General features: G+C 37.4%; 1 protein-coding gene across 6 annotated transcripts in view; it reads left to right on the top strand.

The window, feature by feature from the left end:
* UBE3D (ubiquitin protein ligase E3D) overlaps positions 1-24,782 on the top strand; it is a 143,201-nt gene that overhangs the window by 20,540 nt on the left and 97,879 nt on the right. For all 6 annotated transcript variants that reach the window (XM_057738837.1, XM_057738838.1, XM_057738835.1 and 3 more), the window contains exons 4-8: positions 5,789-6,020; positions 11,546-11,615; positions 19,662-19,731; positions 20,681-20,789; positions 23,769-23,932. In XM_057738837.1, the coding sequence (XP_057594820.1) occupies positions 5,789-6,020; positions 11,546-11,615; positions 19,662-19,731; positions 20,681-20,789; positions 23,769-23,932 (645 nt within the window). The remainder of the gene's footprint in view (positions 1-5,788; positions 6,021-11,545; positions 11,616-19,661; positions 19,732-20,680; positions 20,790-23,768; positions 23,933-24,782) is intronic.

Genomic DNA, 24,782 nt, shown 5'->3' with positions numbered 1-24,782 from the left:
GGAGTTAAGATCCCATATGCCTCATGGCCAAAAAACCAAAACATAAAACAGGAGCAATATTGTAACAAATTTATTAAAAACTTAAAAAATGGTCCACATCAAAAAAAAAATCTTAAAAAAAATACCATTGAAAAAAACTAACTAGCACATTTTAATTAATTATAAGCATGAGTTGCCGTTGCTGTTCATCATAGAATCTTTTTTTTAATAAATTTTATTTATTTATTTATTTCTGTGTTGGGTCTTCATTGCTGCACACGGGCTTTGTCTGGTTGCGGCCAGTGGGGGCTACTCTTCGTTGTGGTGGGCGGGCTCCTCATTGCCGTGGCCTCACTTGTTGTGGAGCACCGGCTCTAGGCCCGTGGGCTTCAGTAGTTGTGGCACACAGGCTCAACAGTTGTGGCTCAGGGCTCTAAAGCACAGGCTCAATAGTTGTGGCGCATGGGCTTAGTTGCTCCACGGCATGTGGTATCTTCCTGGAGCAGGGGTCAAACCCGTGTCCCCTGCATTGGCAGGCGGATTCTTAACCACTGCACCATCTAGGAAGTCCCCATCATAGAATCTTAAACTGAGAGAAAGTTCAAGAAATCATTTCACTCTTTTTCTGAGCTTCGGCAGGTTTTACCTAAAAACTACCTTGAAAAAAAAATGGTGTCTATTTTCTTTTGAAAGTTCTCTTGGGAAGTAGATCATATCAAAGTTTCAGTGTTTTCGATAGATATGCTTTCAGGAAAGCTGTGATTAAAATACATCTTTTGTTCTTAAAGGTTTTATGTTTTTTCCAAACATCAGAAAATTTTTCTGCTGTAAAAACACTTTTATCTTTGCAATAACTTGTGAATTAGATGCTTTCTTGCTCGATGTCTTACATAGATAGCTATGGGATATAGAATAGCTTTTATTCACCGTGATACGGGTCAGGTTAAGTTTGAAATATCGCATTTTGTGTGAATGTGCATCAAGTCTCCCAGATCTCTGTAAATCTCGGTGCAGTTTCATTTCTGATCATGTATGAAGTTTTGACATTACTGCCTTTGACACTGTATTGAGGATCTGTTTATTGGAACTATGTGCAGAATGTCATGGGACAGAGAATCTTAGTGACAGAGAAGATCTAGGAGCCTATCCGGGCCCACCTATTACTCTAAGCAGACACCTTTGTCTTTCTCCTTGTCATTGTAAAAATTCAAATCCAGCTTATCACTTCCCCACCTTAAATTTTGTGATGCTCCCAAACTATCTGTAGAACCAAGTCCCTGCTCCTTAGGTTGGCATGTCACACTCCATATAGTTTGCACTGTCCCAACTTCCCTGTCCCCTTTACTGATGTTCTGTGTTACCAGGAGAGGGAATATATTCCAAGGGAGTGAGTTAGTTTCGAGCCTGAAAGGCCTGGGTTAAGATCCTGCCTTTCTTCATCAGCTCTGACTCTGTGAACCTGTATAGATTATTGAACATTTCTGAGCCTCCCTTTCCTTCTCTATAACAGGGGAACGGAAATTCTCATCTCACGAAGTTGTAGTAAGCATTAAGTGGAATAAGGTGTGCGTGGTGCCCACTCGAGGTTTTCTTAAGTTCATCTAAACATGTGGACTCACAGCACTACCAAAGGCCACATTTCTTGCCTGCGGGGCAGTGGCAGGAGTTCCGCTCAGCAGAGGGCCTGCAGCAGTTCAAGCAGTTCACATACCCCTCTGGGGACTCTTGTCTCCCCACGTCACACGATTCCACTTACAAAGAGCAAGGTTCATACCTTGCAGGTTCAGGAGCTACCCTGAGAAGAAGGCTCTTGCCCTAAACAGCCAACAGCTCTTGTGATAATTCTTTGGCATAGTTTCTAGGGTTCCCCACAAAGGCCTGCATTCAGGGAGGTCCAAAGCATGGCATCCTCATCTCGTATTTCCAGTTCATTCAAACTTCCTCCCGGTCCAGATGCAATATACCAATTGGGGATCATTTTTACTATAATCAGTGTTGCCTAGCAGTATAATCAATGCCTACCATCCACCTCGTTTCCAGGGTAACAGGTCTAGGTGGTTAAACCAAAGGTCAGGTTCTCAGGCAAAGGAAAATGTTTATTAAGCCTTTCATCTGAGTATGCTGCAGACCTAACCACGGGCCTCACGTGATCGTTATCAACACATGCTAGTTCATCCCTTTATAAGAACTGACATGATGAGTCAGCCACTGTGCCTGACACTGGGGTTACAGTGGCAAGTTAAACATATGTGGTGCCTGTCTTCCTATTGTTTCCTACACTTGTGATGCCTTAGCTCCTTCCAATGCCTGGAGAACTCCTATTCATCCTTCAAAGGTCAGCTTAGATGTTACCTCTTCTCCAAAGTCCGTCTACACTCTACTTCCCTAGTACTTTGTATATATTGCCCTGAATCCATGGATTGGTTTTGTGAATCCATGCATCCCCTAAAGTAATATGCAGATTTTGTGTGCAGGTGGGAATGTATGCTTGAAGAAAGGGGCTGCTAATGCTTTCATCAAATTTTCAAAGGGGTCTGAGTTGTCCCCTGCCTTTTTCCCCTCAACCTCCAAGAATTTAGAACTGCTGCTGTGATGTGAGCATTTATTATATCCTGGTTTTATTATTTGTTCATAGATGTATATTTCCTACTAGAATGTGTATACCTTGACAAAGGGACTGTAGGTACTAATATTTTGTGTCAACAGAATGCCTGACTCATAGCAGACTTTTAGAAAGTGTATGTTGAAAGAATCGCTTCTTAATCGCCTTCATAGACTCAGCAATTTGATGAGCAGCATTTCCTAATTTGAAAGGGAATGTTCTTGCTTCTGTTAAACTGAAATCAGCCTTTCTTGTTCCTACTTCTGTCCTCTGGAGTTCTACATTAAATGTCTACCCTCTTCCATGTTATGATTTCCCTTTTATGAGACTCAGAGTTGATTGGGGAAATCAAAGAAGAAGGGTTCACACGAAGGAATCATTTAAAGATGATACACTTGCATCTGACATATTTTCATTTAAAACATGCAAATGTACATTAATTTACTAGTATTTTATTATGTAAGCAATATCTTTTCGTTGAATGTGAATCTGCTGCTGTGGACTCGTAGCACTTATGCCATCGTAAATTCATTACCCAGAGCTTCCAGTTTAGGTGTCTTTAAAGTGAAACAAGAAGTTAGACACTGAAGCAGTCTGACTGCAGAACTCGTCCAGGTGTTCCCTCTTCTTCCCTCGCCTCAGTTTTTTATAGTTGTATCTTCCACATTCCACCAGTGATTTTGTTTTTTTAAATAACTGTCTCCACTCTGAAATGTTTAGTTTTCAGAGGAGTAGCAACTCATACTTCCTTGGTTTACGTGTTTGATTAAATTATTTAACTAAAATAACATGTATAAGTGGCACAAACAGGTTGGTGATCAAATACAGCTGATCCTTCGCAGGCAGATGGTCCAGCCGGCTGGAACAGAGGTGAGCAAGTATTCAGGGTGCTTTAAACTTTCACAGTATTCAGAGGCATTAGCAAGACCAGGAGCATGTTTGTACTCTGTTTTTTTCTTTGTTTGTTTGCTTTCAGGATGAATTATTTTGAAGTGTCCTCATCATCCTGCCCACATTTCTTCTCGTCTCAGACTACTGATCTTCCCAACTTAGATTAGAATAGAGGTGAAGCATGGGAAGGTCTCAGGTGTCTGTGTTTGTACAGAAAAAAAATGAAACCATTGAAACAAAGACTGGTAGCAAATATGAGGGGCGACTTAACTGTAAGGATGTACTGAGCGTGAATAACAGTGACCGAGTGGAGCTTAACTTCTCTCCCCTTGAGTGTGGCCTGGACTTAAGGACTCACTTCCAAACACGAGAGTGTGCAAAGGCAGAAAGAGAAGCTTTACTAGTGGAGGCACCTAGCAGATGCCGCCTTAACCCAGTGGTCAAGGTCGACATCCCCAGGGATAAGCCGTATTGATAGAATGTCTTCTCCGGCTCAGTATGAAGAGGAGGGCATTTCACCTCAGTGGTAGACTTCCCCCAAACCCGAAGACCCAATCTAATCTTGAGAACATATCAGACAAACTCAAATGAGGGATACTCTGTCAAATACCTGACCAGTGCTTTCCAAAAATCTCAAGGTCCTGAAAAACAAGGAAAGGCTGCCATAGAGCAGGGGTGATGCAGCAGACATGAAGACTAAATACAATGTGCTGTCGTGAATTGGATCCTGGAACAGAAAAAGAGGACTTTAGTGGAGAAACTGGGGAAATCCAAATAAAGTCAGTAGTTCTGACAGATCTTCCTTGGGTGTGTAAGATGTTAACATTAGGGAAAGCTGGGTGAAGTATATGTGAGAACTGTTTGTACTATCTTTGTAACATTTCTGTAAATGTAAAATTACGCCAAAATAAAAAGTTTGTTAAAAAATAGTAATGAGAGAAATCACAGAAGAAAGGATTGGGTGATTTGAAATTCAAGACATGGTAACCAAATAAAAAGCTATAACACTGAAAAAATATTTGTCACAGATTGTAGACAAAGGACTGATATTCTTAATATAGAATATACTTGTACAATTTAATAAGAACATACTAATATATCACTGGAAATGGCCATTGATCATAATTCACAGAAGAAACACAGTGGCCAATAAATATGAAAGCCAGTTCAATCTCACCAGTAATTAAAGAATTGCCAATTATAGCAGTATTAAGAACATTTTCACCGATTACATGGAAAAATGGTAGTATTCAATTCTGAAAAAAGTAAGTGGGAGAATTATAGATCGGTATAGCCTTTCTGGGAAGCAGTTTGTCATTGTGGGAATTAGGTTTAAAAATTTGCACGTCATTTGTGCTTGTAATCTCACACAAGATTTCTTTCCCAAGGAAATAATCAGATGTGAACACCAGTTTTCTAATCGGACTGTTCATCATAGGGTTGTTGATAACGGAAAACTCAAAACCCAAGTATCTAACAGTGAGGGAATAATCTAAAAAGTTTTGGCATACCTGTGGCATAGAATGGAGTCATTAAGTATCATGATATGGCTAAAGAAAACCGTGAAAGCAAGATACAATTTGTGCATTTCCTCTGATCCGAGACTGTGCCTGTGTACAACTGTCTCTCTTGAAAAGCTGGCAAAGAAATACAATCATGTAAAAAGTAGTTCCCTGTCCTTGGGTGGTAAGGAAAGGATTTTTTTTTAACATTTTTCTTGGAGTATAGTTGATTTACAATGTTGTGTTAGTTTCACGTGTACAGCAAAGCGGATCAGTTATACATATATCCACTCTTTTTTTAGAATCTTTTCCCATATAGGCCATTACAGAATATTGAGTGGCGTTCCCTGTGCTATACAGTAGGTCCTTATTAGTTATCTATTTAATATATGGTCGTGTGTATATGTCAATCCCAGCCTCCCAGTTTATCCCTCCCCCCTCTTACCCCCGACCATTAATTTGTTTTCCACATCTGTGACTCTGCTTCTGTTATGTAAAGAAGTTCATTTGTACCCTTTTTTTAGATTCCACATATAAGGGATATCACATGATATTTGTCTCTCTCTGTCTGACTTACTTCACTCAGTATGACAATCCCTAGGTCCACTGAAGCATGATTTTTATTTGCTTTATACCTCCCTGCATTTTCAAAATTATCTATAGTGAGTATATATTACCGTTGTCATCAGGGGAAAAAATAACACGGCAAACAGTGTGGTTAACGAGTTTCTTTCCTCCTTTATGCTGATTTAATGAAGAGAATGTCACAGTTCCGTTTTGTTCTGTAAAACAGTTTTTTTCCTCTTTCCACTAGGAAGCTCCTGAGGGTACTCCCCCTGCCAAGTGAAAACTGGGGCGCTCTGGTTGACGAGTGGTGCTGTCATCCCGACCCCTTTGCTAATAAGCCACTTCATCCGCAAGAGAATGACTGTTTCACTGGAGACTGTTTCTTCTTGGTGAATTTAAGACGTGATTTGCAGCAGCTGAGACCTGAAGCAGCCCCAGTGGAGACGCGCTGTGTTTCTTCTGAGAACCATTTAAAATTGGTAAAGTACCTTTCAAAATGAATGCTCATTTAGAGGTCGGTTTAGAAACTGGTTTCTCCAGCCTTTTCTTCATTCAGGGCATGTGACACAGACAGTTCTAAAGACCGAAATCCATGATTTTCAACTGCCTCTGTCGTCCAGCTCTGCTCTTTTGACATGGAAAGAGCTTGTGGCCTTAAACCAAAACAGCCACGGGGCTGGAGGAAGAAGGGGAGGAGGACTTCTTTGTGCATAGACTTGGGAATGTTACCCTTTTTTACAAGCCAAAATGCCCTCCTTCCTTGCTTTTAGGACAGTATTCCATAGTCCATGTATATTTTATCCTCACAGGCTGATTTACGTTAAAAATGTCCTTTGGCAGCAGAGTGTGTACTGTCCCGATAGGTCCAGGTGTTTTCCTGTGTCTGCCCGTAGTCTAGATTCCTGCTGCTGTCCTGCAGGCAGATGCCGTCCAGGCAAAGAGGAAGTGGAGCAGCCCAAGCGTGGAGTTGAAACCAGGCCACAGGCTCCAAGCTGGGGCTTGACAAGCGAGGTCAGGCAGCTCCTGCTCTCAGAATTGCTGGAGGGAGAAAGCCATTTCCTCTCACTGTTGAGAACAAGTGATTTACCTTATTTTTAAAGAAAATCAATGCCATTGACTTGGCCCCTGTGAGAAATCATTCCATGGATGGCAGGTCAATACTGATGTGATTTAAAAAGTTAAGAAAATCATTATCAGGGAACGTAATTTTAACATCTGATTATTGGGGGAACAAATGCATTGTGTGTTAAATTTCATTTAGAACTCATTTAATTTTTGTATTGAGAACGGAGCCACCCTAGGAAACATACAGCAGTCGACCAGCTCTTAGGTTGTCAGCTAGTTTATAGAACTATTTTCTAATTTGAGGGAGATTAAGGAAGTTTGTCAAATATCGAGGTTAAGCTGTTATCCGTTTAAATTATGTTTCATCTTTCACCGTAAACACAAATCCCTTTACCTTTAGGTTCATTTAAAATTATAGTACTTTACTCTATCTCACACTCCCCCCCCACAACTCTTTCTCTGTGTGTATCTTTACTGTTAGTAAAATCATAACCATTCTTATTTCCTTTGATCTCACTCTTTTCAGTGTGTATATGTGTATGTATTAGATAATATATATTAGATAAAATGTATGCATATATTCTAATATATATATTAACAATACCCCCCAAATTATAGTGCTATAGCCTTCTATATTTTTAAAAGATAAATGGTAAACAGTTAATGTAAATCTGTTATAATTATATTTAATATGATTATAGTAAAATTATATTTTAATCTAAATTTCTATACTAATACTTTACTGTATTATGTCTTTTGGCATTTGTAATTTATGATTATGCTATACATTTTTTAAAAATTTGGAAGATGGGAATAGGAGTGGGGAAAGATTAAATAAGGAAAACCATGAATTTCCTTCTTTTGGATGAACTCTGCATTCTATGTGGAAATAGATTCCTCACATTTATGTCTTTATCAGTTATATGTTACCATTTACAAGAATTTCTCTTAATTGTGAACAACCATCCTATGTGGTAAAGGAAGACCCTTCACATTCAGACATTACAGTTTTTAAGTATCGAGGAGACCATGGGAAATTACTATTATGATAAGCTGCTGTTGACAAGATTGTTTTCAAGTTAGCCTTGACGGAAGTTTCACTTTAATTGCACATTGCAGCAATTGAAAGAATATGCCTATGACCAAAATAGTAACATAAATTTGGAGGGACTGCTTAAACAGTGTTCTCAAGGCTCCTGTGGGAACAAGGCTTCTCTGTGCTATTGAAAACCTGTTTCTCATATCACCCAGTCTAGCCATCTAGCGGGGTTTTGAAATGTCACATGGTGACACAGCATCCTGATGGTATCTCTTGGGAAACATTTTTTCTAGCGAGACAATATCAAGGTTCCTCAGAAATGGAAGCAACACAAAGGAAAATAAAAACGAGGCTAATGCACCTCTTGGAGCAGCCGTGCCATCTCGCAGATATATTGATTTAATTAGTCTACAGCAGTGTCTGTCTTTCACATTTGCTCTGTAGCGTTCCCACAGTAGGCTGCTTCTTTACACAACTTGCTTTATTATTTCCTTTAAGCGTAGGTCAAGAAAAATGCACTGCAAAGCAGAGTTTCTCTTTAACAAAATTAAAAGTGTTATACTATGTTATTTTAAAAGATCAAGGCTAGTTGAGCTTATCAGACACGAATGGTACGTTTTGTGTGTATTCTGAGTGTTTGGTAGGAGTAATTTCTGCCTCTGCTTGTAAGAGATTATCAAAATCTACTTTTAATCATGGAAAAAAATTTTAAGAGATAACTCACCTCAGCATGAGAAATGTATATTTAATTCTGTTTAAGGAATATTCGACAATGAATTACTCCAAAGCATATCTCTTGAATTAAAATATTCATAAACGACAGTAAAACAGCATAAAGTCCAACACTTATTCCTTTACTTCACACCCCTGTGTTTGTACACTGTGTTATTTGTGCCTCTGAACGTGACAGTGTATACCTTTGCTTTTCAAGAGACATCTGCTGAAGGTTTCCCTGTTCTTATAATTGTTATCTTGCAATATTTTTCATTTCTCCCAACATCATAAACATTTTATCGGGTTGATAAAGGTGGCACCTCAATCTTTTATAAAATTCATAATATTATTCTAGACAGTGTAGCCACAGTGATGACTTCATCCTGTATTTTAAAGAACAAATGAAATTGAACATTGGTGTTTTATCTGGCGAGCATGACTAAGTTTTACCTTTTTGAGGAGTTATTTTTTATTTTGTTAAATCCATGAGGGTGTCTCTTTTATTTTCTTAGAATAATGTGTTGAACTTTGTAAACATTCACAAATGTAAAAAGAATAGAATTATGCACTTCCGTATACCAGTCATCTTGATTCATAAAGTATGCTTCCTCTGCCCATTTTTATTTTTTCACTGAAGTGCTTTAAAGCAAATCTCAGACATTATGTCATCTCACCCCATGTGGATTGTTCTTTTTTACATGGCCACACTGTCATTTTCACACCAGACAAAATGAACAATTATTGCTTGATGGTATAATACCAGGCCAGATACAGATTTTACCCATTTTATTAGAAGTATCTTCTGCTCTCAGTATGTTTGAATCAAAACTCACACATTTGGTTGCTTGAGGTCATTTGTTTTTTATTGATCAGGTTTTTTTTTTTTTTTTTAATTTTTATTTATTTTTGGCTGTGCCACGCAACTTGTGGGACCTTAGTTCCCTGACCAGGGATTGAACTCATGCCCCCTGCATTGCAAGTGCAGAGTTTTAACCGCTGGACCGCCAGGGAGGTCCCTGTTGATCAGATTTTAAAATCCTGATTACCCATATGTTGAAAAGGTAGAATTTTGTTTTAAAAACCAAAGAACAAAAAGCACTTTTTCTGCTTCATTGAAAGACAAAGCAACCTGTGCTGTAAGAGCAATTGTAAATGAAATACGTAACAGAGCTCCTGACGAAAAATTTTTTGCTTTGAATAGAAAAATCCCTTCTTAAGCATTGCTGCTCCAGTACCCTGTGTTAGTTTTTAGTAAAGTCCTTAGTATTTGGTAAGATTTAATGAGGATGCTCTGATTTAACTTGTACAAAATAGGATCCTTTCAAAAGTGTCTTTAATACGAATTTGGAGCCATACAGATAGATTTGATTGTAAGAAAACATGAAACTGCTAAAATGTCAAACTTTATAGTTGAGCATACTTGGTTTCTCTGCTGTCTTCTTCCTGTAACCTTGCCTGGACCTGAAGAAATTGGCAACTGCCTTGGTTTCTATGTCTTTGGCTTTTGACTTTTTTAGACCTCTAACTAAAGTAAGAAATACATTTTTTTACATTAAGATCTGAATACACACATACATAGAGACACAGACACACCTCAAGTAGAAGTTTCTTAAAGCACTACTTACACAGTGATGTTTTCTATTCTATTGTATTTTATATTTTTTAAAACATGCAGGCTGTAACTCATTGAATTGATTCCGTGAGCGGGTTCGGAAAACACTTGGCAGTAGTGCTTAGGAAGCATAAGCGTTAGCATCTAAGGGACCTGGATTTAAATTTCAGCTTTATTAGTTACTAGCAGCACATCCAGGCAGAAAAATGGATCCTTTTGTGGGAAGGTATGGGTTTTCTACCCATTTCTTGAATGATGTGCCGAAAGTGTGTTTTATTCATGTAACGTCCACCTAGCAGTTACCCACATGCCAGGGACAGTGTTTTACAACACTCCTTTTTAGATCCCAATAAACAACTGAGTTAAACACTACTGTTAATTTCATCTCACAGATGAGGAAACCAAAATAGGTTAATTAACTTGCCCATGGTCGTGTGTCTAGGAAGTAGCAGTGGTGGGATTTGAACTTTGGAAGTCTGGCCTCAAACTCTGGGCCATGATATTGCTTATAATATAACCTCTTATAACAAACTACAAGTCAGCAAGACTTTTTTTTTTATTGAGGTATAATTGACATTTCACTGCTTTTAGGTGTACAACATAGTGATTCAGTATTTGTATATACTTCAAAATGATCATGACAGTAAGTCTAGTTAATATCCATCACCATACATAGTTACAGAATTTTTTCTCTTGTGATGAGAACTTGTAAGATTTACTCTCTTAACAACCTTCAAGTCTGCAATACAGTATTATTAACTATAGTTGCCATACTGTACATTACATCCCCATGACTTATTTATTTTATAATTAGAAGTTTATACATTTTGCCCACCTTCACCCATTTTTGCCCACCTTCACCCATTTTTGCCCATCCCTGCCAGCCTCTGTTCTCTGTGTCTAAAAGATTAGTCTTTTGTTTCCTTAATAATTAGGTGACTGCTAGCTATTTTAATCTGTATCCCTAATGATAAAGTTGGATTTTTGAAGTTTAACAGTCTTTCGGGAATTTGTCCCAGAAACTCTGTCTTTCCTGGTACAATGCATATCTTAAATGGAAAAACTGAATTATATGAATGGGTTAGATATTTTTAACCTCTGATGGTGGTTATGAATTGTAGATTATTTTTACATAAATTGCACTAGACTTGGAGTCAAAATAATATGGGTTCAAGTTCTGATCCTTCCGTTTTCTAGACACATGAGTTGGGGCAAGTCACCTACCCTCTCTGCCTTTGTTGCCCACCATCTGCCTATTATAAATGATAAAGATGGTTGGAGGTGCTTTTTAGAAATGTAAGATGCTTCTTGTTCAAATTACTTGGCAACATGTAGATTACTAGGAAGTGACTAGGTTTGTAAAAATCATTCTGTTTATTATTTTGTCTTTAGACTTGAAAAAAATGATCTGTGTGCATGTGAATTATGCATACAAGCTAAATGTATTCCCAGTATTTAGTAGACGGCAAAATAAAAGGTAAAGTTCAGTGTATACTCTAGAGACCATGTTAAAATTATATATTCCTTTTAAAAAAAGCTGAATGACATTTAAGTGACATTTTTCTGTTCTACAGAAACCAAAGGCAAATACCAGAGTAATTTGTAAGCGTTGCAAGGTAATGTTGGGAGAGACCGTGTCATCAGGTAAGAATTTCATAGTAAAAAAGCCAAAATGATTGCCTTCTTAAAAAAAACAGGAGAGGGAGATTTTACAGGAAATATATATGAAAGATAGATGACTAATACATGTAGAATTGATGCTTTTAAAAATAGAAATCAACTAATGTATCATTCAATATGCCAAGAAGTTTGTGTATCTTACCTTTGTAAGTACATAGTGTTGAGTTTTAAGCATTAAGAAGTCGGGTCATTTTCAATATTTCATATCTTCTTTGTAGATATAAAGCAATAGTATAAAGCATGTGTTCGGGTCTATCTTAAAGAAGTTTGGAGCTTTTTCCTTAATACAGCTTCTCAATCAGAAGAATTGGTTGCCAGAGATGACAGAGGAAATGCTTTTCCTGGCGGTTGTCTGCCTCAGGGCTGTGTTTCGAGGCTTGGGGGTTGGGGGTGCAGAGAACCTGTTGAAGTGGAAGAAAACACATTCTGAGTTTTGTACTCTCTTCCTTATTCTTTTTCCCAATAGTGTTAATTATATTTTACATAAAGCCTATATTCTACCACTTTACAATAGAATAATAAAATCCTGATAATTAAAATGCATCACTCTTTAAAGATATGGTTTAAAAATGTCTAGACAGCTACAGCATGCTGTGTTAGCTTTGTGGGTGAAGAATAATTGTTTTTAATATAATTAATTAGAAGATGTGATTTAAGTGAAACTATTGTACTCAAGGGAAGGCAGATGGTGGCAGTTTTTTGTTTGTTTTTTAAGATCATCAGAATCTCATAAGTAGTTAACTTGCTCTGAGAGAACAGAAGATGAAGAATGAGTAGTAGTACAGGATGCCACCCTCAATGTCATGTTTGGGGAATGAAAGCAAGTCCCTTAAGCAACAGCTTAGAAAATCTTAAGGCTTCCAGTAAAATAAGGTGTATTGATTTTTTTCCATGCTTTTCTCTCCTCCCTAAAGCCCAGTTAAAATGTCAGTTAAGGAATAAAAAAAAAAAGACATCCACAGAGACAAAGAGAAATGGAGAGGAGGCAATAGTGACATGAACTAGAGCCGTACAGACTTTTTTGGAAGCTGTAAAGCTGAGACAGGGGTGGAACACACTCGGCGGTGTGGAGGGAGCTGCAGCCTTGGTGTCTGCAGAGGATCATTTGGATAAGGAGTGAGTGAGTACTCACTGTAGAACCCCAGAACTGGCCAGAATTTAGAGGCAGGGACAAGGGCTGAAAGCGGGATGATGAATGCAAAGTTTGTACATGGAGCCGCAAGACTCCTAAGGCTCTTTCTGCACTTGTGGCTTGCTTATGCTCTCAAGGCAGGAGATTAGAACACTCTTTCTTGGAATAATGGACGTATACTAACCACAGAAAAGATCTGCAGAAACTGGGACTTCCCTGGAGGTCCAGTGGTTAAGACTCCACACTTCCACTGCAAGGGGCATGGGTTTGATCCATGGTTTTAAAAAAAAAAAAAAAAAAAGAATCTGCAAACAGTGATTCTTAGGGGTCATTCAATAACAAAAAAATGAGCTTGTATTCAGCCATCCTACTGTCAACAAGCTTTATATTTACACGCAAGAGCTTCTTCTCAGCATTTTATTACCTTACCCTTAAATATGAGTAGATTGCGGAGAATCAGTAAATGTTTTAAAAAGTCCAAATCAAATAAATAATCAAGTAAACAGAGTAGGGGCATTGAGAAGAAACAAATTATGTATAAAACAGAAGAAAATCTTTTAAAAAACTGTCATAAATGTCCTTGGAGAAATGAAATATTACCTCTATAATTTGGAGAATGTGAAATTAAAAGATGAAATAGCTTGAAAAAACTCACCAAAGGACTGGAAAATAAAATTAAGGAACTGTCTCAGAAATTAGGACCAAAAGACAGAGGTTGAAAATTGGAAAGGAAATTTCAAAAAAAGGTCATGTAAGTTTCCCGAGGATAGGAATGTTGTCTGTCTCGTTTATCATGGTAACTTCAGCACTGAGAACAATATCTGGCACGTTGTGGGTGCCCAGTAAATATTTGTTGAATGAGTGAATGAATTGAGCCTTTTAGGACATCCAGCATCTAGGTAGGAGAAATTGTAGAAAGGGAGAATAGAGAAAACAGGGTGTGGAAAATTATCAAAGAACAAAAATATCCAAAACACATTAAAAAGATATTTTCCAGAGCTAGGGCTTAAATTTCTCAACGGAAAGGGCCCACTAAGTGTCTAGTATAATTGATGGAGGGATGACAGGGAAGCTACTTAAAGCTATATCACTGCCTAATTTCCAAGCACCAAGGATGAGTTTTTAGAGAGGAATAATCAGGTAATATACAATGGATTAGGAATTAGAATGGCACTGAACTTCTTAACAGCAGTGTTGAAAGCCAGAAGACAGTGAAGCAATGCCTTCATAATTTAGAAGGAAAAAGAGTTTCAATCCAGAATTCTATATACAGTTAAACCATCAGTCAAGTGTGACAATTATGAATACATTTTTAGAAATTCAAGATCTCAAAACATGGACCTGAAAGTTATATTTTCCTTAGGAATCTACCATAGGATATATATCACCAAAACTAGGGATTTAACCTTAAAAGAGAAAACGTGGCATTCGGGGAACAAAGTACCCACTACAGGAGAGCGAGATAAGGAAGTCCCAGGGTGAGGGATGTACAAGAGGCCTAGAGAATAATAGCCTGGATTGAAGCAAAGAGAGAGAACATTGTAATAAAGATTTTTTCAGTTATACACTGAAACCGATAAATTCTTTGAATCGTTTGACCACATGTAACAAAGAATCTTGAGACAAGCCATTTCATCACATGGGCAGAATTAGCTAAAGGTGTTTGGAAAACTGAACACATGAAAAAGAAAGCAGTTATGCACTGCAGGAAAACAGAAGGCTGAACAAGGAAACACTTCCGTGGTATCATTATGGTCACAATAGTGTGAACTCTGAGTGTAAATTTAACCTAAAACCTTTATGATGTAATAGTAAGTATATTAGGAGGTTAGTATATGTAAGTATGTGTGGGGGGTGATGTAAGAGAACTATATCCACGTATATTCTAAAAGTAAATTAGTAGGACACCAATTCCAAAAGTGGTGGCATAAAGAGAATGGACAGTTCTACTCTGCAGAAAACAAGTATAGGACTGTACAAGTTCAGAAGAACAGCTACTGAAAAACGACCAAGATGAAGCAGTGGTTTAAGAGGTGTTTAGTTATCAAAAACTGCACTGCCTTGGGTTAGAATGGCAAATTTGTGACCTTTTTAGCTTGGGGACATTGCCATACTTGGGAAGGAAAAACTCACAGCTTCTTGATCTGTAGGTGGTAAATTTGGTTCGGGATAGGCAAAGAAGAAAGTAGAAATTTAAGAGGGATATTTTGGAAGCAAGAGAGCCATGGAAGGGCTGAGCTGATAACTTCTTAGCACAGCTCTGGCTGATTGCTAAACTATATATGCATACAATAGATGCCAGGGAGTCCAATAAGAATGAAAAGCCATATGGGGATATGTGTATAAAAACAGTTGATTGAACTTGGTGTACCCCCCTAAAAATAATAAATAAATAAATAAAATTAAAAAAAAAAGAAAAATGAAAAGCTTTGGGGAGGCCAGAAAATTTGCCGTGCCTTTGATTGCATTCTTCAATCCACACACAACTTGGGCAGCAGAAGTCTTAATGGCTTGAGTATTTGAGCAGAACCTCTCCTCAGATTTGCTGACAGCCAAACTATGCAGAGATGGTGAATACTCTTCCAGGGAATCAGGCTAAATGGCTAAACAAAATAGAACTGAGCAGAGACATTAGTAACTACACACTGTGGAAAGACATGTTACCCGGTTTCAGTCCAAGCTTGGTATTTGATCTATAAACCAACCACCCTTAAAAGGACAAAACAAAATCCGGAATTGCTATAATGTATTACATACAACGTCCTGATTCCTTCCAGAAATTATTAGCCATGCAAAGAAAGAGAAAGGAGTGATTCATACTCAAGGGGGAAAAAAAAACAGAACTTGATAAACAGGTGCTGAGTAAGCACAAATATTAAGTTAGCAGACAAAGATGCTGAAGTAGCTAATTATAAATATGGCAAAGGAAAAAACCTCTTGTGTGAACTAATAGCAAATCTCAACAAATTGGAAGCTTCAAAGAAAGAACCTATTGGTAATTACAGAGGTGAAAAGTACAGTAACTGAAGGAAAATTCACTAGATTAACTAAAACTTCATATTTGAAATGATAGAAGAAAATTGTTGAAGATAGATAAATAGAAATTAACGGATACAAAGAACAGTGAGAAAAAAGTCTCAAAATGAAGAGAACAGCAGAGATTTGTGGAACAATATTAAGTGTTTCAAAAAATGTGTAAGTGGAGCTTCAGAAGATGAGGAAGAAAGAAAAAGGGTCAGGGAAAAAATGTGGGAAAAAATGGCTGAAATCTTGTAAATTTGGTGAAATGTTTTAACTTTTGGATGGAGGAGCTGCAGTGAATCTCGAGCAGGATAAACACCAAGAGCGCTTCCCTCAGGCATGTTGTTGTCAAACTGATAAAAGCCAGAGATGAAGAGAGCATCTTAAAAGCAACAAGAGAAATCAAAACATCACATATAGGGATTTCATTAAGAATTAAGGACAACTTCTTGTTTTTTTTTGTTTGCTTCGGTTTTTTTTTGCTGTGTTGGGTCTTCATTGCTATGTGTGGGCTTTCTCTAGTTGTGGCGAGTGGGGGCTACTCTTCATTGTGGTGCGCAGGCTTCTCAGTGTGGTGGCTTCTCTTGTTGTGGAGCATGGACTCTAGGTACTCGGGCTTCAGTAGTTGTAGCACAAGGGCTCAGTAGTTGCAGCACATGGGCCCTAGAGCATGCGAGCTTCAGTAGTTGTGGCAAGTGGGCTCAGTAGTTGTGGCACATGCGCTTAGTTGCTCCGTCGCATGTGGGATCTTCCCGGACCAGGGCTCAAACCCGTGTCCCCTGCATTGGCAGGCGGATTCTTAACCACTGCACCACCAGGGAAGTCCCCCAACTTCTTATAGAAGTAACCACAGCCAAAAAACACTAAAATGAGATATTCAAAATGCTGGGGAAAAAACAAACGAAAACACCTTTCAACTAATAATTGTACATCCAGCAAAACTCTCCTTCAAAAATGAAGGCATAAAGGACGTTTTTTTATAAATAGATGGAAATAATGCATTACTAGCAGACAATGCTATGGAAAGTTCTTCAGGCTGAAGTGAAAGACGCCAGATGGTAATTGGAATCCACAGGAAGGAATGAAGAACAAGATAAATGGAAAATATATGGGTTAATTACCACAAAAGCAAACTCAAAAGAGGTTAGCATAAAATTGAAAACCACCTTTTCCCTGCAGTTTGCCAGTTCTTTAAAATTAGAACTTTTTATTGCTTTGAGAAGTAAGGACAGAAATCAAAGACTGCACAAAGTGAGAACCTAGCAGGTGACTGTCTGTACAAAAATATGAGACCCTGAATGGCCATACCTGCACAGTGAAGGTGAACCAGAAGTGAAACTAGCCTGTGGAATTAGACAGGTTTCAGTCCTTTGGGACTTCAGGAATTTCAAATCTTGAACTTGGTTAGTCTGCCTTGGACTAGACATAATGCCATGGGCCTGGAAAATCAAATGCAAGTCACCTCTGGAGGAAAATATTCAATACCTTCTTTGTAAAACTCATATTATTCCCACAAATAATTTGTCAAGTACAGTGTTTATCAAACAACCAAAGATAAATCAGCACACAAGTAAACTAGACTTCCATCAATAAGAACTAACAAAAACAGCAAACAATAGAAACAGATTTCTGTTATTGGAATTATCAGATGTAAACTGTGAAATAACCATGCTGACCATATTTAACAACATAAAAGACAGCTTCGAAGATATCAAAAGGGAAAGGAAACTATAACAGCTGAGTATATTTGGAAAAGATCCACAACAGAATTTTGAAAAAATATAATTGAAACTTAAAACTCAGTGGGTAGTTTAACAACTGATTAGGTACACCGTGGAGAAAGAATTAATGAACAGAAGATATAGATGAGAAGAAAAATCTATAATCCAGCACAGAGAGACAAGAAGGTAAAAAATGTAGAAGAGAGGGTAAAAGGCATAAAACATAGATGAGATCCAATATATGTTTAATTGGACTTCTAGAAGGAAAAGAGAAATAGATTACAGTATAGGCAATATTTGAACAGATAATTGCTGAGGATTTTCCAAAAGTGATGGGTAACAAAAATTTCTAGTTTGAAGTCCAATAAATTATAATTAGATGAAGCCCAAGTAAGAGAAATGAGAAGTCTATAGCTAGACACATCAGAGTGATACTGCAGAAAAATAAAAAAGCAAAAAGAAAATCTTAAAAGTAACCTAGGAAAAATGGCATCATGTTCAAGGGAACAGCAGAAATGGAGGTTTGAAGACAGTGGAATGATAGTGTGTGCAAAGGTTAAAAGCTGTTAACCTAGGATTCTATATCAGGTGAAAATGTCCTGATATGAGAGAAGCAAGACAGAAATAAACATATTCTCTGTCAAACAAAAGCTTGGACAGTTCAGTTCTAGTGGTTTTGTTTCTTACGAAAATAAATCTTACCTGTATTTCAAGTAAAATAAAACGATCCCAGATAGAAGGTCTGAGTTCCTGAAGGATCGGTGAAGAAAGCAGTAAATATGTGGGTGACACTAAATGAGTGTTAACTGTGTAAGTCAATAATACCTTGTGGGATTAAAATTATGGAATTATAGTTTAACAACAGCTGAGACAAAAGGCATCCTTTATAATGTTAAAGGGTTCAATTCTGCATCTAGTAACATGACTTTAAAATAGTAAAATGAACAATTGAACTTCAAGGTGGAATATATAAATTCATTACCGTGACTGTATAATAATCTATTAAACTTTTAGTTTAATTTCTTTGCCTTTTTCTGTGTGTTATATTGAACAGTTGTAAACATTTACAGAAAATCTACAAGGAACAACTTTCCATCTTATTAAAACAATTAAAATATTGTTAGCACACCATTTTTAATGATTGCATAAAATTCTCTTGCCTAAATGTATAGTTGTTTATTTAATTTAACCATCCTCAGTTTTTAGAAATTTGATTTTTCAGTATTTTTCTATTAATATTATTATAAACACCTTAATAGATAAATGTTTACAGATATCTGTGAATATTTCTTTGAGATAAATTTTTAGACTTTTAATTATGGTGTCAAAGTATATACACATTTTTAAAGCCTTCACCAAATGGCTTTCTAGAAATGTATTATTTGCACTCCTGACAGCAGAATGTGAATAAGTATTGCATTTCTCTATATCTCCATTGCTGCTTCACTTATCATTCAAAAATATTTTATTTATTTGATGCTAAAAACAATTTCATTTTAATTTCCAATTCATTACTAGTGAGTGAACATTTTTCAGGGATTTTTTAAAAACCCAAAATGGTTATGTTTATATTCAGTTCTATTAAATATTTAGTTTACTGTTTAAATTTTTCTGTAAATGAAGTAATCAACCAGATCTGGTAAGAATCATGCATTAATAGGCTCAGTGAGATTCTGGGTAAATATTAATGTGAGCTTGACAGCTTCTGTTCATGGGCTTCAGAATGCTAACATTAAAAAGCCTTTTTCAGTGACTCCTAGTTTTGTGGCTGCTCTGTAGAATGAGGAAACCGAGTGACTGATTTTCAGATGAGCAGGCTGTGGCTGTGATGTGACTAGTTTTTATAACCTCGTGTATATGTGAGCAGAGTCTTGCTGTACCAGACTCACCTGGCCACGTGCTCTTCTAAAACAGCGTGGAGTTATCTGAAGTCTCAGACTGTCCCCTTTAGTCATCATTGCTTTGTCTTCTGACACTAAGATCATTTTTGCAAAAGTTTTACTGAATGTTAATTGCACCAGTGTAATCAATATTTGGTTTGGAATATCTTATTTTGAAATTTGAAACCAACATGCCCACAACAGAAGTATTAATGTATTGGGGAGATCATTTAATATTCTTATTTTTTGTTTCTAGAAACCACTAAGTTTTATATGACAGAGATAATTATTCAGCCATCTGAAAGAAATTTTCCCATCATACCAAGGTACAAATAGCAAATTAAGTTTGTTCTGTAATTTCACATGTAAGAGACGATAGGTACAATTGATTTTTTGGGAATTCATTTGTATTTATACCCCTCTTTGGAAAGGAAAAATAAAAGCCTTTCCAAAGGCTTTTAGGTAGTGGAACCAAACTACAGATATGAAAGACTTGAGGATTTATTTATGGTTTGCTTATATAATGGTATAGAGAAATGTGCTCTTATAAATCTTCTAGTTCTGAAAGTTTTTTGTGCTTCTTTCTATGTGCTAGATATCCAAGGCCTTCTAATGTAATCATCAATAGATTTTTGAGTAATTATTTCTGGTTTTAATTTGACTTATTTGAAACATGGGTTAGTTTTCAAATGACTTCTGTGTTTTTAAAAAGAATATTACTTAGCCACCAAAAACATTAGTGTTTCTTTTCTTTGAGTCTTTTTAGTTTTGCAAACGAAAGTTAGCTGTAGTATATCTTTCAGTTCATTTATTGATGTCTAAAAATTATGGCCTTCTAACTATAGCCTCGAACTTCATCCTCCTGTAAATACTTTGATTCTGTATCTCAGATCTGACATTCTGAAGGGACACAAATGGAAAACACTGGAGACAATACTGTCTAATGTTTGGGAGGAAATTACCTTTTTAAACTTAGGTATTCACTGTTTAATGTATTGGCTTGCCTATTTTTTTATTTAGTGGGGGGAATAATTAGGTTTGGGGTGGAAGACGTATTAAGGATCAGAGAATAGGTTATAGAAAGACTGTTGCAAACACAGATACCTTACGATAGATTAAAATTAGCACAGGTTATGAGGGAATGGGCAGCATATAGAATAGTCCAGCATGTACCCACCACTGCCTTTTAGGTACTCTGTGGGTATTTTTGGCTCTTCTTGCTGGTTGAAGTTATTATGAGAAGCACATTGTGAAAACTGGTTTCTGTTTAAACAGGTCTCAGTTTGTACAGAGTGTTATTGCCCAGTGCCTGGTGGAGCTCTCCTCTGCTAGAAGCACTTTTCGATTCACTATTCAAGGTCATGACAGCAAAGCGTACATCTTGGTAAGAAATTATTTCACCCAGCTTTTTGTAGCCTACTAATCCAGGGTCTCAGAAGTTCTTTGCTTTTTGTCATTCTTTTTTCTTATTTCTTGGGTCTAAAAAATAAATGACCAAAAATTGAGTTTTTAATGTCAGTTTAATTCACAAATTAAATCTCCTTGATTGAAGAACAAATGATGTAAGTGCCTCTGTGTGCTAGGTACTAGGGATTTGGAGAGAATTAAAACCTGATTCCTGCTCTGTAGAAACTTATGCCACAAAATAAAGTTTTTCTACTCTCAGTTTTTAATGGCTTTCTTGGTTGGTGGAACACAATTCTGTCTTTCTTACTTTTTCCCCCATTTAAAATCTGTTCTGTTGCTCCTGTTTTTGTTTTATTGTTTTGTGTGTGTGTGGTAAGAACACCTAACGTGATCTGCCCTCTTTACAGATTTTTAAGTGCACAATACAGCATTGTTAATTACAGGCACAGTGTTGTACAGCAGGTCTTAAGAACTTACGCATCTTGACCAACTAAAACTTCATGCCCTTTGATTAGCAACTCCCCATTCCTCCCTCCCTCTAGTGCCTGGCAACCAGCATTCTACTCTCTGCATCTCTGAGTTAGCCTATTTTAGGTTCCTTGTGTAAGTGGAATCATACAGTATTATCCTACTCTGTCTGACTTGTTTTCTTTATCATAGTGTCCTTGAGGTTCATCTGTATTGTCACACATTACAAGATTCCTTTCTTTTTAGAGGCTAAATAATATTTCATTGGATGTATGTACCATGTTTTCTTTATCCAGTCATCATTGGTGGGCATTTAGATTGTTTCTGCATCTTGGCTAAACAGTGGTAAGTTTTGGAGAAGAGACTCTGCAGTTAGCAGAATCATACCCTACATGAACCACGAGCATTTAATATTAAACTGCTCTTATTAAAAATAATGTTCTGCAGGAAAGAATTTGGGACATAATGTGAAAAATCCAAGATTGAGGGCCCACGTCTCTTCTCTGCTTCCACATCTGTTTTATTCAACCAGTAAACATATACTGAGCACTTCTTATTTGAAAGACACTGTCCTGGGTGCTCAAGATAGAACAGAAATTCCTTCAAGGACCTCACAAGCTAATAGGGGAGCAGGGTAGCTAAAAGGAGGGAGGGAATTAGGTGTTGCTTGTGGCCGTCCATCCATCACAGGGACCCCATGCTTCTCTAATTCCAGGTAATTTCTATTTGAAGCTAAAATATTTTCCATCTCAGGTTGATACTAAGTATACCTCATAGTCACAGTCTGACATCTGTTTTAATTTTTTTTTTCACTTTTTTTTTTTGGCCACACTGCACAGCTTGCAGGGTCTTATTTAGTTCCCTGACCAGAGATCAAACCAGTGCCCCCTGCAGTGGAAGTGTGGAGTCCTAACCACCCGACCGCCAGGGAATTCCCTTAATTTTCTTTTATTGCAAGGTTTTCAAGCTGAAAATCAGGAGTAGAAACTTTGTAAAGTTACTACTAAAATGTATATTTAAATTAAAAAATTTTTCTTTTTTATAAAACTAATACATTCTTCAAACACATCCTGACAACATGAAGAACATAAAAGAAGTGGTAGTTCTCTGCCCCTCCCCCCCACCCCTGTCTTGTCCCCTGTTCTGCCCCGCTGTTTCCCTGTTTATAATTATATATACATACGCCCACAGGTATTTGTAAAAATAACAGTGATGTAATTAGCATCACTCTTCAACATGTGTATGTCACACAACCTGATATCATGAGGCTTGTTTCTTGTTAGTGTGAATATGGATTGGACTCTTATTAATGACTGGGATTCCATTGTGTGGCTGGTAAAGACTGTGTTGTAAGGAAAATCATCTTTGCACATGTATTTTAGTACTTCAGAAACAGATCTTTCTCATCTTATGCAGTATTAGAATTTGTGTGTTTTAAACTCTAATAATTATCACCTCCAAAAAGTTGGACTAGTTTATCCCTTATAAACATCCTTTATCCCTTGTAGATACTCGTGGTACCCCAGCCAGGGCCCCTCTCCGTGGCTGGTGCCCTCATTTCCCATTGCTGAGAATGTTGCCTGCCCACGGCTCACCTGCCCTCTTCTCCAGAAACTTGTCGCATCCTGACAGATGCTGCCTGGCCCAAGGAAGTTCCTGTCCTCTGTGGTCACCCACCCCTGCCCTGCCCTGCCCAACCCACTGCCGATGACTCGAGCCTGGGCTAAAAAACCTGCAATCTCCTGTCTCAAGATGGGACAGACTGTATAGGTGGGATTCAGGCTCCAGAGCTCCTTGTGAGATCAGGCTGAGTGCACATCACTGGCTAACTCCTTCCCCTGCCTTGTCCTCTTGGCTTCCCTCCTTTTCTCCCAAGAGTATTTCCTCAATCAATCACCTGTGTCCAAATCCTAAAACACTCTTCCACGAGCAGTGTGTGGGAATACCTGCTCCAAACCCATCTTCTGAGCTGGATGTTATTAATCTTTTGGTATTTGCCTGTCTGATAAGTGAAAAGGGGTAGCATAAAATTTTGCATTTCCTTATTACTACTTCGATTAACATTTTTATATATTTATTGCTTATTTCTTTTGTCCATATTCTTCTGTTCAATTCTATTCATATTCTTTGCCTGTCTCTCTCTTGGGCTGGTTTTTTGGGGCTTTTTTTTTCTGTCCCACTTATTGATTGCTAGGAGTTCTATGTATTATAGATAATAACTTTGTGTGTATTAAATATTTTCTCCTAATCAGTTGTCTTTTCTTTAAAAACTTTATGTTGTCAGTGGCTCTACCAAAGGTTATACTTTGAAAAGGCTTACCCTACTTAAAAGTTATATATGTGATTCTTTGATGTTTTTGCTGGTGTTTCATAGTTTTGTCTTTTTTTTTTTTTTTTATAGTTTTTGTTTTTGTTTCTTGACTACCGTATGAGGTATGGATAGGGTGGTGATATTCTTATACTTGGACTTTTCTCTCCATATTTTTAGCTATGGCTTTTAAACTCAGACGGTTTGGTGATTGAATCTTTGGAAAGTTCCACAAGTATCAAAAAATTCCCTCTGTTGGAAGATGTATTGAAGGCCGATTCCAGTTCTGCCTGGAATGTTGTCAAGGTCCTGTACCAGCCGTGCATCAAAAATAGGAATGCAGAGTAAGTCGTGCTTTTGTTTTCTCCCTCCACATTGTGTTTTTGTTTCTGTTGCCATATTGATGTTAAGAAATTAAGGAATTAAATGGGACTGTACCGCTTCCCTCCTGGATGCTTCTGGCAAGCATACCGCTACATATTGTGCTTTCAAAATAGATTGAATCATTACAGATTATTCATGCTAATGTGCGGAAAGCTTGCTTTTACTGAAAATAATTCCTTTTTTTTTGGTAATCTCAGCTGTCTGTACATATGGCTGCAGTGCTAAATCAGGTTTCAACAGCTATGAATATTTACTGATAAACACTTTCCAGGTACTTGGGATACAGTAGTGAACAAAACGCAGTCTCTGCCTCCTGGAGCTGTCATTCTCATAGGGGAAGGTGGACCATAAACAAAACAGACAAAACATCAAAGACTGATACAGCTTTTTCTGTAAGTCAGGTATTCATCTGAGGGCTTCTAGCTCATTTAAGCCCAGCAGCAGCGCTGTGGGGTAGGTACACTTTATCACCCCATTTTAAAGATGAGGACACTGAAACACAGGTGTGAAATGTAAAGCAAGTTAGTATGGGGGTAGGAGTTTGGTGTTTTGTACTGAAAAGTCAAAGAAGATTCCTCACTTAAAATGACATTTAAGTGGAAAACTTGAAGGCAGTGAGGGAGTGAGCTGTGTCTTAGGAAGAGCATTCTTGGCAGAGGGAACAGAAAATGTTCTTCTTTGAACAGATTGGAAGTTTATACTTGTCCCGTACTCTCTGATGGGTTTGATCAAATTTGTACTAAGAACAGAAAGATCCCAGTCTTCTTCTGGGAAGTAAATAAGAAATTTTTAGAAATTATTGCCTGTCTT

The sequence above is a fragment of the Hippopotamus amphibius genome, chromosome 6 (genome assembly GCF_030028045.1).
Source record: "Hippopotamus amphibius kiboko isolate mHipAmp2 chromosome 6, mHipAmp2.hap2, whole genome shotgun sequence".
Classification (NCBI taxonomy): Eukaryota; Metazoa; Chordata; class Mammalia; order Artiodactyla; family Hippopotamidae; genus Hippopotamus; species Hippopotamus amphibius.
The sequence above is the reverse complement of the archived record's forward strand: the minus strand, read 5'-3'. Positions and strand labels throughout refer to the sequence as shown.